At 42.2% G+C, this 14509-nt stretch overlaps 1 protein-coding gene across 1 annotated transcript; it reads right to left on the bottom strand.

The window, feature by feature from the left end:
- Nucleotides 1-7652: 7652 nt before the first annotated feature.
- LOC123055196 (uncharacterized) lies at nt 7653-9992 on the bottom strand. The gene is made up of 3 exons (XM_044479177.1): nt 9706-9992; nt 8120-8499; nt 7653-7983 (listed from the first exon to the last, which is right to left on the bottom strand). Exons 1-2 carry the CDS (start codon nt 9897-9899, stop codon nt 8130-8132), a joined length of 564 nt encoding a protein of 187 aa, XP_044335112.1. The 5' UTR covers nt 9900-9992; the 3' UTR covers nt 7653-7983; nt 8120-8129.
- Between the last annotated feature and the right edge of the window lie 4517 nt (nt 9993-14509).

Raw genomic sequence — 14509 nt, 5'->3', positions numbered from 1 at the left:
CTAGTAAACCTTCAAACGACCTTCAAAATTGTGTCTTCACCAATGCGGACATAGTTGTCAACGACATCGGCGAGCACCCATAGGCCAAGACTCGAACAGCCGCAATGCACTTCATTAGAAGGCTTGCACTTATCTATCCACTTGCATTTCTCTGGAGCTTGAACCAGTCATCATACTTTGTAACGACTTTTGCAATGGTTAGAAAAAGACTTGTGTGCATCCGAAAGAGCCGAGTAAAGTACTTCTCCGGATATGTTAGATTTGGAGCAAAGTAGTCTCTCATGATCTTGGCATGACTTCCGCTCTATCACGGTTAATGTGTATGCGGCTAAACTGTGATCCTCTCCTAGGCATTGAATATCATCATTGAAAATCATGCCTAAAACAGTTTCAAAGTCTCCGTCATCTTCTTCCTCTTCGGATGACGATGAGTCCTCGACGACCATCTCTGTCAACCTCTTCATCTATAATTCAAATGGCTTGGTTCAATCCAAACGGCTCGGTTCAAAAGGAAACGAACGAAAAACTCACCTAGGCAATTCACTGAACACTTGCACTGCGGTGGTGATGCACCGGCCAGCCGCCGTCGTTTCGGCCAAACTGGCGGGTGGGGAAGCGTGGGAGTGACCTGCAACGGCGCGCAAGCAAGGTCAGATGCGGCGGCCGCCAAAGAGGAAGAAAATATGAAGCAATCCGACGAGTCAGTAATGGCGACGGCGGCGGCGTTTCACCTTGATTCCGGCGGCGGTGACGAGGGCGGAACGGGTTCGGCGTCGGACAGAAGGGTGGCGAGGGCCAAGGGAGGCAACGAAGTAGCGGCGGGGCCAACGGGCGGTCGCCGACGAAGAGGCAGTGGTGGAGGGAGAGGCGAGACTTTTTCCTCTGAGCGGTAGTGTCAGAGTAAATTTAGGGACGGGATAGGCGCGGGAGGATAAATTATCTTCCGCTATTCGGTTTAGGGATCGGTTAGGTGCCGGCTAAAGGAGGAAAACTGAAATTATCCTCCTCTAACACCGAATAGGGGATCAGTTAGAAATGCCCTACACGCGCATGTTTTCATTAATTAGCATGAATTGGTGCATCATGCCTACATGTGACGTGTATATCTGCACAACCATTCCGATTAAGTGAATGACTAGTGGACATCAATGTTTTCTCACTTTTTTGACTAGATGATGGTACAGGTTGCATTCCGTAATTTTATATTAAGACATGTAATCCATGTTAGTTTGAAACAAAAAACATGTAGTTGGATAGAAAAATCAGATACGTAAAAAAGAACCATGTTCACACATACTATAATTTTAACTATTTTCATAAAAATCCAAATTATTTTAGTGCCGTTAGAAATGACTAGCAAAAGGACCCGCCCGTGCATTGTTACAGGTGAAAAAAATAAATCATAATCTCCAAGGACCATGATCACATTTTACTGCATCACCGAGATACATTATCACTCTCAATTCCATGAAATCACGAACATTTTTTAAACTCGTGAACATTTTTCAATTCATGTACACTTTTACAAATTTTCGACCATTTTCTAAAATCAAGAACATTTTTGAATTTGTGAACATTTTATACTATTTGCAAACATTTTCTTAAAATTGTGAACATTTTTTTAACATTTTTTCTTGAATCGGCGAACATTTTTAGAATCGACAAACATTGTTTTGGAAATTGGTGGAACAAAATTTGAAATTCATGAACATTTTTGTAAATGCATGATCATTTTTTGAATCAGCTGACATTTTATGAATGAAGAGACTATTTTGTAAGTCATGAAGTTTTAGAATTTTTAGGATATTTTTCCATTCATGAACATATTTTGAATTGGTAAAATTTTGTTCAATTTCATTAAAATTTTCTAATACATGAACTTTTTAAAAAATAATGAATATTTTTTATTCCCCAGACATTTGTTTTCAAAATTTTGAATATTTTTTGAATAAGCAAACATTTTTTTATAAAATCGTGAATATTATTTGAATCAACATACATTTTATGATTTACTAAACATTTTATTTTAAAATTCTCATTTTCTAATTTTGTGAATTTTTTGGAACTCCCACATTATTTAAATTAGAAAAATAAAAAATAGAAAAGAACAAAATAAAACTTAAAAATAGGCCGCCCGGAGATGGGCTGCCCCGAACAGAAGCGATGTGTCTTCTCCCAGCGTGCAAAACGCAATACAGGAGGTCCCTACTGCATGGGCCGGCCCAGGTGGGGGATTCCCCTGTGTGAAACGTTTTGTTATCACTTATAGGTGGCATTGATGGGTAATATTTTGCAAATTTGAGGAAAATTTCCATGACGTACCGCAAGAAGAAATAGCCCATTTATTATTAGGTATAAATAGATTGCATGAAATGCTTCTCAACACTAATTTAGAATTCCTGTCGAACAACAAGGTTTGAACAAACTCAAAAGAAATAAGATATCTAGGAGATAATATCCGTCTACAGAATTTTTGTACCATATGTAGATACTTGGGAGAAAATACCATTTTACACAGTTTAAGATTTGGTACTGATATGTTTCTTTCCATCTATATTGATCCTTACCATTTATTTCCAAATAACTAGTGGAAACTGTCAAAGTGGAAACACAATATTAGTGCAGTCTTTTGAACCGAGCCTTCGTGGTTTATAAAGTTTCTGCAAAACAAGTTCTGTACAACTGGAGTTAAGACAAGTTCTATAGATCTAGAAATTAGACTTTGCGAATTTTACAGTACATGATATCTTTGAACTTGTCCCTTTCAAGTCGTACTGTAAGAGTATATTTGTTATGTGCGGATTTGCCATGGACCATGAAGTTCACAAACGGGACCCGGCCCACTAGTTCTTTACTCATAGATTGAGGCGTTAAGTTTTATATCTCTGAAGTATATCATAAAATTGGTAAGAGTATACATGTCTAAAAGACAACTTTCGAGGGATAAACCCTAAATCATAAATCATAAACCCTAACCTCTAAAAAACCTAAGCCCTAAACCTTAAACTCTAAACACTAAACCCTTAAAATTCCAAACCCTAAAGGCTAGACCTTATACCCTAAAACCCTACACTAAACAAAGAACCCTTACCTAAACCCTCAACCCCAATCCTAAAACCCTAAAGCCTTACCTAAGCCCTAAGCCTTAAACCCTAAAAAGCCTAATCATAAACCCTTGACACTAAAAGATAACCAATATCAAAGAAGGACATATAGTGTCAATCAGTCTTATATGGATAATTGTAGAAAATAGAAGTTTGCAACACCAATGTATTAAAAAGTATGACGGTTGAAGAATTAAACAAGACTAAAGAAGAGCATATACTATCAAGTAGTCTTATTTATAACCCTAAAAACGCTAAACCGTAAATCTTAACCAAAATCCATAAGCCCTAATCCCTAACTCGAATGTATTAAAAGTGCCACTTGCTAATAGTTAGGTAAAAATTCAAGAAATTAATGTAGGTAAGAACAACTTTTAGCACAATATGGTGCTATAGCAAATTCTGGCGAGCACCTCAAAGATAACGAGAAACCCTAAATCAATACTTCAAAATCAATGGAACCAAGTTTACAGTTGATGAACTTAGGTTTGACCAACTTTGGCAGCTCATAAAATTACGACAAAGCAAGTTCTGTAAGCCAGAACTTAGGACGTGTTTTATAGATCTAGAAGTTTGACTTTGGGAATTTTACAATACATGATAGCTTTGAACTTTACCCCCTTGAAGCTGTTTGGTAAGACTATTAGTGTGGAGTCGACATGATTATGACATAAGTGCTACTATGGGGATCCAAAACAATTAAAGTTGGTGTATCATTGTTCATGAATAAATATTATCTATATCTATATCTATATCTATACTACTTATAGTGTACCAGTTTTGAATTGGGCATGATCATCAATCCTAGCCATTCGTGTGCTAAATCCAACGGCTGAAAAGAGTGGGATTTGCAGTGAACAGTACATCGTTGCTCCATCCACAATGTTCCAGAACGATCCCCTCATCCTTCTCAAAATAAGTGGCCCATACTGATTCCTCTTGGCCCATGTTGCAGTTTGAGGACGTGTTGAGCCCAAAAAAGATGGTTTCATTGAGGAAAGATACAGTAAAGTTATACTCTCTCCGTCCCACAATATAAAACATTTTTGGCAACCAATTTTATGAATTATTTTCTTTCTTAACAAATTGCGGGGATTACATATATTAACTCCTACTTTTTTATAATGTATTTTCTTTCTGCATCCGTACATAAACAATATTTTCTTTTTGCCTTGAATATATGGGCAAGTCTATGTTTTTTTTCTACCAAAAAATCACTCCATAATAATGTTAAAACGTGCGTTGCACGTGCATACATACTAGCATTATAGTAGAAGACCATATTTCGAAGGATGCATTATGTTCCGATGGTAGCGAGCGCGATGCACACTCGACATACCACGAGGAGTGTAGGTACATCACGAACATATCATGGGTGTGGTTTCACGATAGTGAGAGGAATTGCACGGTCGGAAACTCTTGTTCAACAAGTTTAACATATGAGAAACTCTGTTTTCGCTTAGTTTTTTTTACCGTAAAGCTTACTTCTAACCGAGATTTTGCAATTTAGAAAATGGGGAAAACTTGTTTTTTGTTATACAAAATTGGGGATACTTCTAAACACATTTTACATTGAGGAATTTAATCTTACCAACTTAAATAACGAAAAAGTTATATCTATGTGATAGATTTGACCAAGTTATGTAGGTTGGAACTTAGTTCAAACCAAGTTTTGAACCGCAGGACTTATTTTGACCAAGTGTTGCAATTTGGAAAAAGTTATAAACTTAATTTTGTATTATACATAATTTAGGAATTTTCAAGCTTACCAAGTTTGATGACAATAACTTGTATCTATGTGACAGATTTGACCAAGTTTTGTAGTACCTCAGGAATTTAGTTCAAACAGAATAATTCTGCCAAATGGCACTCCGACGCAGTTTCACAATCATGAGAGGAATCGAACGGCCAGAAACTCTTTTTTAAGCAAGTTTTACGTATAAGAAACTTATTAATGTTGGATTAGTTTGTTTTTACCATGAAATAAAGTTCTGACCAAGATATGCAATTTTAAAAGTATAAAAATCTTATATTTTTATTATATATAATTGATGGCATTTTTAACACATTTTATATTGATCAGCAATTTAATTTTAACAACTTTGGTAACGAAGTAGTTATATCTACATGATATTCTTTATCAAGTTTTGTAGGTTGGAACTTAGTTTGAATCAAGTTCTGTAACGCGGAATATTTGACCAAGGGTTGCAATTGTGGAAAAAAAATTGTATTATACATAATTGAGAAATTTTCAACTTTTCCAAGTTTGATGACAAAAAACTTGTAACTACGTAATAGATTTGACCAAGTTATGTACTCGAGAAACTTAGTTGAAACAGAAAAAATGGCGGCCACGGCCGTGCAAGCACCCTCTAGCGTGTGCCGTCCACGCAGTCGACCCCCGGCCAATATCCGCGCGCTCCAGCTGCAGGCTCCCCGGACGGCAGCCGGAGAAAGTTGGACACGGCGCGGTTGGATGCTCACGCTGGGCACACTGCAGGAGCACGGCATCAGGGGCCGTCCAAGGCGAGGAGACCGGTGCAGCTCCAGCCCCAGCTCCTGCCAGACGGCACACAGGCGAGAGCAAACTGTTGGTTGCCGGCAAGGATTAGACTGATTTAGCCAGGAGCAATACACATACGATACGTGCAAAGCTAGGCTTAGAAATAGCTTAATCGAATTTGTAGGTCTAGCTTGCCGTAGAATCCTGTACATGGACCTGCTTGGGCTAGCTCCGTTCCTAAATATAAGTCTTTTTAGAGATTTTAACAAGTGACTACATACGGAGCAAAATGAATGAATCTATATTCCAAAATATGTCTACATACATCCTTATGTTGTAGTCCATTTGAAATGTCTAAAAAGACTTATATTTAGGAACGGAGGGAGTATTTTCAAAACCTTGTTGATCTATTTTCAAAACCTTGTTTGTCTATGTTATATGAGAAGAATATGGAACAAAATGTAAAAGATAGACAATCTCAAAGGAGCCATGGATCATTTTTTTTTCTGTTGGCATTAAGTGTAGCCTCAGTGGTCAGGCATTCTCTACAGACGTTGTTGTCATGGTTTCACTTGTCCTGAAGATGAATTTGGTTTTTCTATCTCGTTTATTTATGATTTCCTGCCAGGAAATCCTCTAGTTGCCTTTGTGGATCAGCATCGTGCTGACACACTGTGTGACCCATCTCTGCATTTTGTGACCCATCAAGTTAATGATAGGTAAGCTTGCCCAGTTTGTTTTCTGTTATGTTGAATGTAAATAATCAACATGGCCTATCAATTTGGTAAGTAATTGTGCATATATAGCATGCAGCTGATGGCATTGCAACATGAGCTCTCATGTACAACTACAGTGCTGAAAGTGAAGACTTCAAAACTCAAGGTATGATGAGCGAATTGTTCAAGTGTTTCAAAGGCGCATATCAACAAACAGCCTGAACACGCACCACACAAAAAAAAGACCAAGCAGCACGTCCTGGCGCCCAAACTGCAGCAGGTTCAACACCATGGGCAAACATCCATAGTAGGCATGAACTAGAACCACACGAGCAGACGAACGGATGCGGGAAGTGCAAGGACACTGGATGGTTAAGTGGGAGGAAACAGCAGCAGAAGGGGAAGATGAGAACAGAACTGCAGGGAAAAGGGAAGCTCAGAGCTTCAGCGGCAGCATGAGCACAAGATACTGAAGCGAGGCGGAGAGGAGAGCATACCTCAGGGTCGACGACTAGCCAGGCAAGAACACAACGAGCCGAGCATGCAGACTGACAGATCCACCTGCTCAAAACCAAGAAGAAAGAACAGGTGTGAGAAACCAAATGCAAAACTGAAGAACAGTGAAGAAATCTGACAGGCAAATACCTTAGGCCACACCACGGAGCCACCAAACCCATACCTACTACATGGAGGCCTCGACAGCAAAACTGACCAACCGTTAAATAAGCAGAGAACTATAGTCGATGACCTACAAAGAGCTGCTGAATAATCATACAACTGTGCAAGATGAATGATACTTTGCTAGTTTACTTTAGCCAGCTCACAGAAGACCTGGATGGAGCGACTAATGAGTTGGTTGCAGAGGCATGGTTCAGAAAATATTTGAGTTATCACGTTGCATTGATGCCCTCAACTGTGTGTACATACTTTGAGACCATACTTTATGCTAGATATATATCGTACTCGGCTACATCTCAGTCTTGGAAGCAAAGCCAATTGTATATCCCAATGACTGGAGAAGAGCATTGATGAAACCAGACAAAGGAAGATATCAACGTTCTCGGCAAGGTGTACTCTTACCATAGAGAAACCACTTACCATATGTCTGCTCATCAGTTGGAGCCTGATCAGTATGAGAACTCGGTGCGTGGGCTTCTGAAGTTTAAGCTCAAATTTTCATGAACATGGTGGGCAAGGGCCAGTGCATGTACAATATATCGCTGACTTGGTGCTGTGCGCTGCCAAGATGTTCAGTGAGTTTCTTCCAACCTTGCTGCATACCTTAATCGAGAAAATATAATTCGGAACAGAAGCATGCGAATGGAGCCGTGAGGAGAACATATATGCTTTAATAAACTTATTCATTAAAACAAAAGTTCATTACATCATGCCCGCACATCAACATAACTTTACTGAAATAAAGCAAGAGGGCACATCAAGTCTTGACACAACCCCAGCAGAAACAGACAATAAGACTGAAAAATAAACAGACTAACACCAGCTAACCGGCCATCAAACCAGACACACTTCCTTTCCAGTGGTACAAATCCTATTTGGCACCAAAGCAGAGCCCATCCTTGTGGTATGCTGAAAGATTGCTGCTTTTGTTGTCCGGAGATTAGAATACAACTGAATCCCCATGTATAAATGTTTATTTCCCCTGTGTATAAGCAGATAAACCACAATCAGGTCTACTAGGAAAGATGTTACATGTGCATAAAAGTACAAGTGTTCTAGCCACCATAAGAATGCATTAATACGAGCAACATAATATTCGACGAAAAGAAAATGCATACCTTTCTCTTTTCAGTTCTCGGTGACATAGAGGCTCATGAGGTACATGAAGCAGGATATGCCGACTAACAGGACTAGCTTTTCTATAATCCACAAGGTATTGGTACGAGTTCCTTTTTTCCCGAGGAAGTTCTTCTTCTGTTCACAATCCATCAACTCAACTGGGGGAGTATTTTTCTCTTGTGCCCGACGGAGGATATTGAGTTTGAAATCCGCAATCAGTTGATCCTGTAGACTCTCAGGTAGATGCGGGTACACTTTATTCATCAGCTCTGCAAAAGCTTCCTTAACTCTAGTGTCAGTAATCAGATCATCGGTCTTAAGAGCTTGTGCACACTTCACTGCCTCAGCCAACACTTTGGTTAAATTCTCTGGATTATCTCTAAAAGGAAAAAGAACAAACAGTCAGCTTCCTTAACATATTTGTAGGCTCAAAAAGAAAAGAAAGAAACATGGAGGTTTGGTTCAAATCGGGCAAAGTTATGAATAAGTGTTTGGATCAGTAAACCCAATCACAGCACAAAAGACCTATACAGATGAAGCAACCGCGGATCAGAAAACCTGAGCCTCAGAGCTACTCCAGGATCAACTGACGGCTGACGAGTGGACGAATCAGGAGGCGAGCTATTCCCTATATAGATTTTTTTTTTTAATTTTAGAACGAAGGCTCGAGAGAGAGCCCGGCTTTGAATTAACAAAGCCATCAACCGGCCAGGAGTTACATCGGACAGCACCTAACAAGAGGAAAAAGAAAAAGACGGCAGATACATGGTGCTACTAGACAACTTACAAACCTCAACAACACCAAGCACTACAACATAATGGACAACAAAGCTTCACTTGATGTCGATGAAGTCCCCAGCCGCAGAATGAGCGCCATAGGTGGAGCGGAAGCACTAACAAGATGAGACCCATCATAGGCAGGGAGCATGCCCTCATCTGCACCAGGAGTGGTGAGCTGCAACAAACTACCCGAAACCATCTCCGAAGAGGACCCCTGCCCCTCGTCCTGGCTCGAAGGACGCTGTACCGTCGGAAGATGGGGAAGCTCACCCTAGAGCCAGATAAGATGGCAGCCACGAACAACCTTGAGAGATACTCAGCCCCGCCCCCAGCTGAGACGAGCTCGCCTTGGAAGATCCTCGCCCATACGCATAGAGCCACACACGAAGGGATGAAGCTATCAAGATCGAAGGTGCTGAGGAAGGACGCGCAGAACGATAAAATCGGACCACGCGACCGTCAATCCCCGAATCCCCAATTCAGAACGCCCTCGCATCTCTCGAACCACCTGAGCGGCACCTCCAGGAAGGTGACGGCGTAGAGCGCCGCTGCCGCCCCATCCAAAAGGATGAGGTTTTCACCCGGGGCGAGAGGGGGAGGGGGGAACAGAACCTCGACGGAGCCTCTAGGGAGGGGCACGGCAACAGTTGATATCGTCACCGTCGTGGCCGGGCCACACCGGCCAAGGATTTCTCCCGGACTGCCGCCACTCCCGCACCCCAAACGCACCAGATCCGACGACCAGGGACCGCCAAGGACCAGCAGCGCCGGGGTGGAAGGAGCTATGAGAGGGGGAGGGAAAGACCTGCAGATCTGGCGCCGTCCGTCGGAGAAGACCGCACGCGAAGACCAGCCACCAAACAACCGCCGCCACCACGCCGCCCGCGCGGCCGAGGGGGCGGAGCAGCACCCGCGACCACTGCTCGCCGGAGAGCCAGCCGTCGCCTCTCCTTCCGAGGCCGCCGCCTCGGCGTCCGAGGCTCTCCGCACGGACGGCATTTTTTTCTGTCTACTTGTTGCGGAACCGGCTCCTCTACCGTGCTGTTAAGCACGGCAGGGTGCCGTGCCTCCTTGTGGCGCTAGCGGTCGCACGCATATGGGCCTTGTCAAAAATCAAACTAGTTACCCAGCCCAGCCGTTCTATCCATCACACCGTTCTATTAAAAAACAGATTAATTGCCTCAAAAAAGATTAATGATTAACTATAATTAATACAGTACATGGCTAACAAAAATAAACTCATTTCAGAAAAACATTTTTACTAAATCTCAGTCTTATTTTACATGGAGCGGAATATGTCCTTTTCCTATTTTTTATTTATTATTTTAATCGGTTCGATTGGTACCTTTATTTTTGTTTTTGTGTGCTTTTAGATAATACTGTGAAACAAAAATGGTCTCATTTCAGAAAAAAAATGTTTTGCTAATCTCAGTCTTATTTTGCGCAAAGCGGAATATGTCCTTTCTATTTATTATTTTGACCAGTTTGATTGGTACTTTTATTTTTATGGGTGTCGGTTTTATTTTTTACCACATTCGTCGCCCAGACAAAACTACAATTGCATGCCAACATATCGTGCGCAACTGCAGTCGCACGTCAGTGCATGGGCGTGCAACTACAATTGCATGTCCATCGATCACATTTAACTATAGTTAAAGATCGTCGTGTTGTATCCCTTTGGTCGCCACTGGGTTGCGGCTAGAGTTTCCACTCGGCTGTGTAGCCGCCTCACTCACAAGTTTCAACAAATATATTATCCGCAAAAAAACAAATACATCCATGTATTAAAATTATATAGTTTTAAATAACACACTTTTCTTTCGTTCTTCTTTTTCTAGTTTTATGTTTTTAATACACGAATATATTTGTCGGAGATCGTGAGAGAGGTGGCTACGCAGCTGACCAAGGCGCGACACTTGTTCTCTCCCTAATGATGTCGCCTGGGCACAGAGACATTGGCGACAGATGGACATGCAATTGTAGATGCACGCCAGTGCATGTTTTTTTTTAACAAGAGGAATACCCCCAGTCTCTGGATCGCCTGAGCGCTCACCCTCATCGCCTCATTCGCTCGCTCTCTCAACAAATCCCCCACCCTCATGAACTCGAGGGGCAGATCGCCAGTGCACATGCATGCGATTGCAGTTGCGCACGATCGGTTGGAAGGCAACTAAGATTATGTGTGGTCGGCGGGTGTGGTCAAAATAAAAGCGCACAAAAACAAAAATAAAAGTACAATCAAATGGATTAAATAATAAATAGAAAATAGGAAAATGACATATTTCGCTCCACGTAAAATAAGACCGAGATTTTGTAAAACTATTTTTTTGAAACAAGTTCATTTTAGTTAGTCATGTACTGTATTAATTATAATTACTAATTCGTTAATCTATTCAGGTGTGTGATGCATCAGACGGATGGTCTGGGTAGCTACATTGGTTTTTGGCAAGGCCCAAATGCGTGCGTCCACTAGCGCCACAAGGAGGCACGGCAGGGTGCCGTGCTTAACAGCACGGCAGAGGATCCGGTTCCACTTGTTGCTGGTACCCCTTTTGGCATTGTTAACAACTTTGTTAGTGTATAACTAACATATTGAAATAGGAATAGACAAAAGTATGTTTGAAAGGCACATCTTTGTACCTTGTCCGAATTTTCAAACCACAAAATATTTTGGCCAAATAAGAAATGACATGATTTTCAGATAGACAGAAAAAATCAGAAAATTCACACACCAAAACTCATGCATACATCAATTAGAACATGGGAATATGATGTTACCTTTTCAGATCCATCACACCCCTTAGTCAATCCAGCCCCTCCCACTCAAATCCCATGCCAATCACACACACAAGACCTAGGTTTCCATGATTTAGAAATTGTACCAGAAGAAGAGCACAAAATCTGTGAAGAATACAAGGGGGAAGAGGTTGCCTTTGAAGGAAATATGCCCTAGAGGCAATAATAAAGTTATTATTTATTTCCTTATATCATGATAAATGTTTATTATTCATGCTAGAATTGTATTAACGGAAACATAATACATGTGTGAATACATAGACAAACAGAGTGTCACTAGTATGCCTCTACTTGACTAGCTCGTTAATCAAAGATGGTTATGTTTCCTAGCCATAGACATAAGTTGTCATTTGATTAACGAGATCACCTCATTAGGAGAATGACGTGATTGACTTGACCCATTCCGTTAGCTTAGCACTCGATCGTTTAGTATGTTGCTATTGCTTTCTTCATGACTTATACATGTTCCTATGACTATGAGATTATGCAACTCCCGTTTACCGGAGGAACACTTTGTGTGCTACCAAACGTCACAACGTAAATGGGTGATTATAAAGGTACTCTACAGGTGTCTCCAAAGGTACTTGTTGGGTTGGCGTATTTCGAGATTAGGATTTGTCACTCCGATTGTCGGAGAGGCATCTCTGGGCCCACTCGGTAATGCACATCACTATAAGCCTTGCAAGCATTGTGACTAATGAGTTAGTTGCGGGATGGTGTGTTACGGAACGAGTAAAGAGACTTGCCGGTAACGAGATTGAACTAGGTATCGAGATACCGACGATCAAATCTCGGGCAAGTAACATACCGGTGACAAAGGGAACAACGTATGTTGTTATGCGATCTGACCGATAAAGATCTTCGTAGAATATGTGGGAGCCAATATGGGCATCCAGGTCCCGCTATTGGTTATTGACCGGAGACATGTCTCGGTCATGTCTACATAGTTCTCGAACCCGTAGGGTCCGCACGCTTAACGTTACGATGACAGTTTTATTGAGTTTTGATGTACCGAAGGAGTTCGGAGTCCCGGATGAGATCGGGGACATGACGAGGAGTCTCGAAATGGCCGAGACGTAAAGATCGATATATTGGACGACTATATTCGGACTTCGGAAAGGTTCCGAGTGATTCGGGTATTTTTCGGAGTACCGGAGAGTTACGGGAATACGTATTGGGCCTTATTGGGCCATACGGGAAAGAAGGAAAAGGGCCTCAAGGGTGGCCGCACCCCTCCCCTTGGTCTGGTCCGAATTGGACTACTGAAGGGGGGCGCCCCCTTCCTCCCTTCTCTTTTTCCCTTCCTCTTTTCCTATTCCATATGGGAGGTGGAATCCTACTAGGACTAGGGAGTCCTAGTAGGACTCCACACTTGGTGCGCCCCCTCCTAGGGCCGGCCTCCTCCTCCCTTGCTCCTTTATATACGGGGGCAGGGGGGCACCCCAGAGACACAACAATTGATCCTTGAGATCTCTTAGCCGTGTGCGGTGCCCCCCTCCACCAAATTACACCTCGATAATACCGTTGCGGAGCTTAGGCGAAGCCCTGCGTCGGTAGAACATCATCATCGTCACCACGCAGTCGTGCTGACGAAACTCTCCCTCAACACTCGGCTGGATCGGAGTTCGAGGTACGTCATCGAGCTGAACGTGTGTAGAACTCGGAGGTGCCGTGCGTTCGGTACTTGATCGGTCGGATCATGAAGACGTACGACTACATCAACCGCGTTGTGATAACGCTTCCGCTATCGGTCTACGAGGGTACGTGGACAACACTCTCCCCTCCCGTTGCTATGCATCACCATGATCTTGCGTGTGCGTAGGAATTTTTTTTAAATTACTACGTTCCCCAACAGTGGCATCCGAGCCTGGTTTTATGCGTTGATGCTATGCACGAGTAGAACACAACTGAGTTGTGGACGATATAAGTCACACTGCTTACCAGCATATCATACTTCGGTTCAGCGGTATTGTGAGATGAAGCGGCCTGGACCGACATTACGCGTACACTTACGCGAGACTGGTTTCACCGTTCGGAGCACTCATTGCTTAAAGGTGACTGGCGGGTGTCTGTCTCTCTCACTTTAGTTGAACCGAGTGTGGCTACGCCCGGTCCTTGCGAAGGTTAAAACAGCACCAACTTGACAAACGATCGTTGTGGTTTTGATGCGTAGGTAAGAACGGTTCTTGCTAAGCCCGTAGCAGCCACGTAAAACTTGCAACAACAAAGTAGAGGACGTCTAACTTGTTTTTGCAGGGCATGTTGTGATGTGATATGGTCAAGACATGATGTGATATAATTTGTTGTATGAGATGATCATGTTTTGTAATCGAGTTATCGGCAACTGGCAGGAGCCATATGGTTGTCGCTTTATTGTATGAGATGCAATCACCATGTAATAGTTTTACTTTATCACTAAGCGGTAGCGATAGTCGTAAAAGCAATTAGTTGGCGAGACGACAACGATACTACGATGGAGATCAAGGTGTCGCGCCGGTGACGATGGTGATCATGACGATGCTTCGGAGATGGAGATCACAAGCACGGTGCTTCGGAGATGGAGATCACAAGCACAAGATGATGATGGCCATATCATATCACTTATATTGATTGCATGTGATGTTAATGCTTTATTCATCTTATCTTGCTTTGTTTAACGGTAGCATTATAAGATGATCCTTCACTAAATTATCAAAGTATAAGTGTTCTCCCTGATTATGCACCGTTGCGAAAGTTCTTCGTGCTGAGACACCACGTGATGATCGGGTGTGATAGGCTCTACGTTCAAATACAACGGGTGCAAAACAGTTGCA

Source organism: Triticum aestivum, chromosome 2D (assembly GCF_018294505.1).
Source record: "Triticum aestivum cultivar Chinese Spring chromosome 2D, IWGSC CS RefSeq v2.1, whole genome shotgun sequence".
Lineage (NCBI taxonomy): Eukaryota > Viridiplantae > Streptophyta > Magnoliopsida > Poales > Poaceae > Triticum > Triticum aestivum.
Note: the sequence above shows the minus strand (reverse complement) of the source record. Positions and strands in the feature narration are given on the sequence as shown.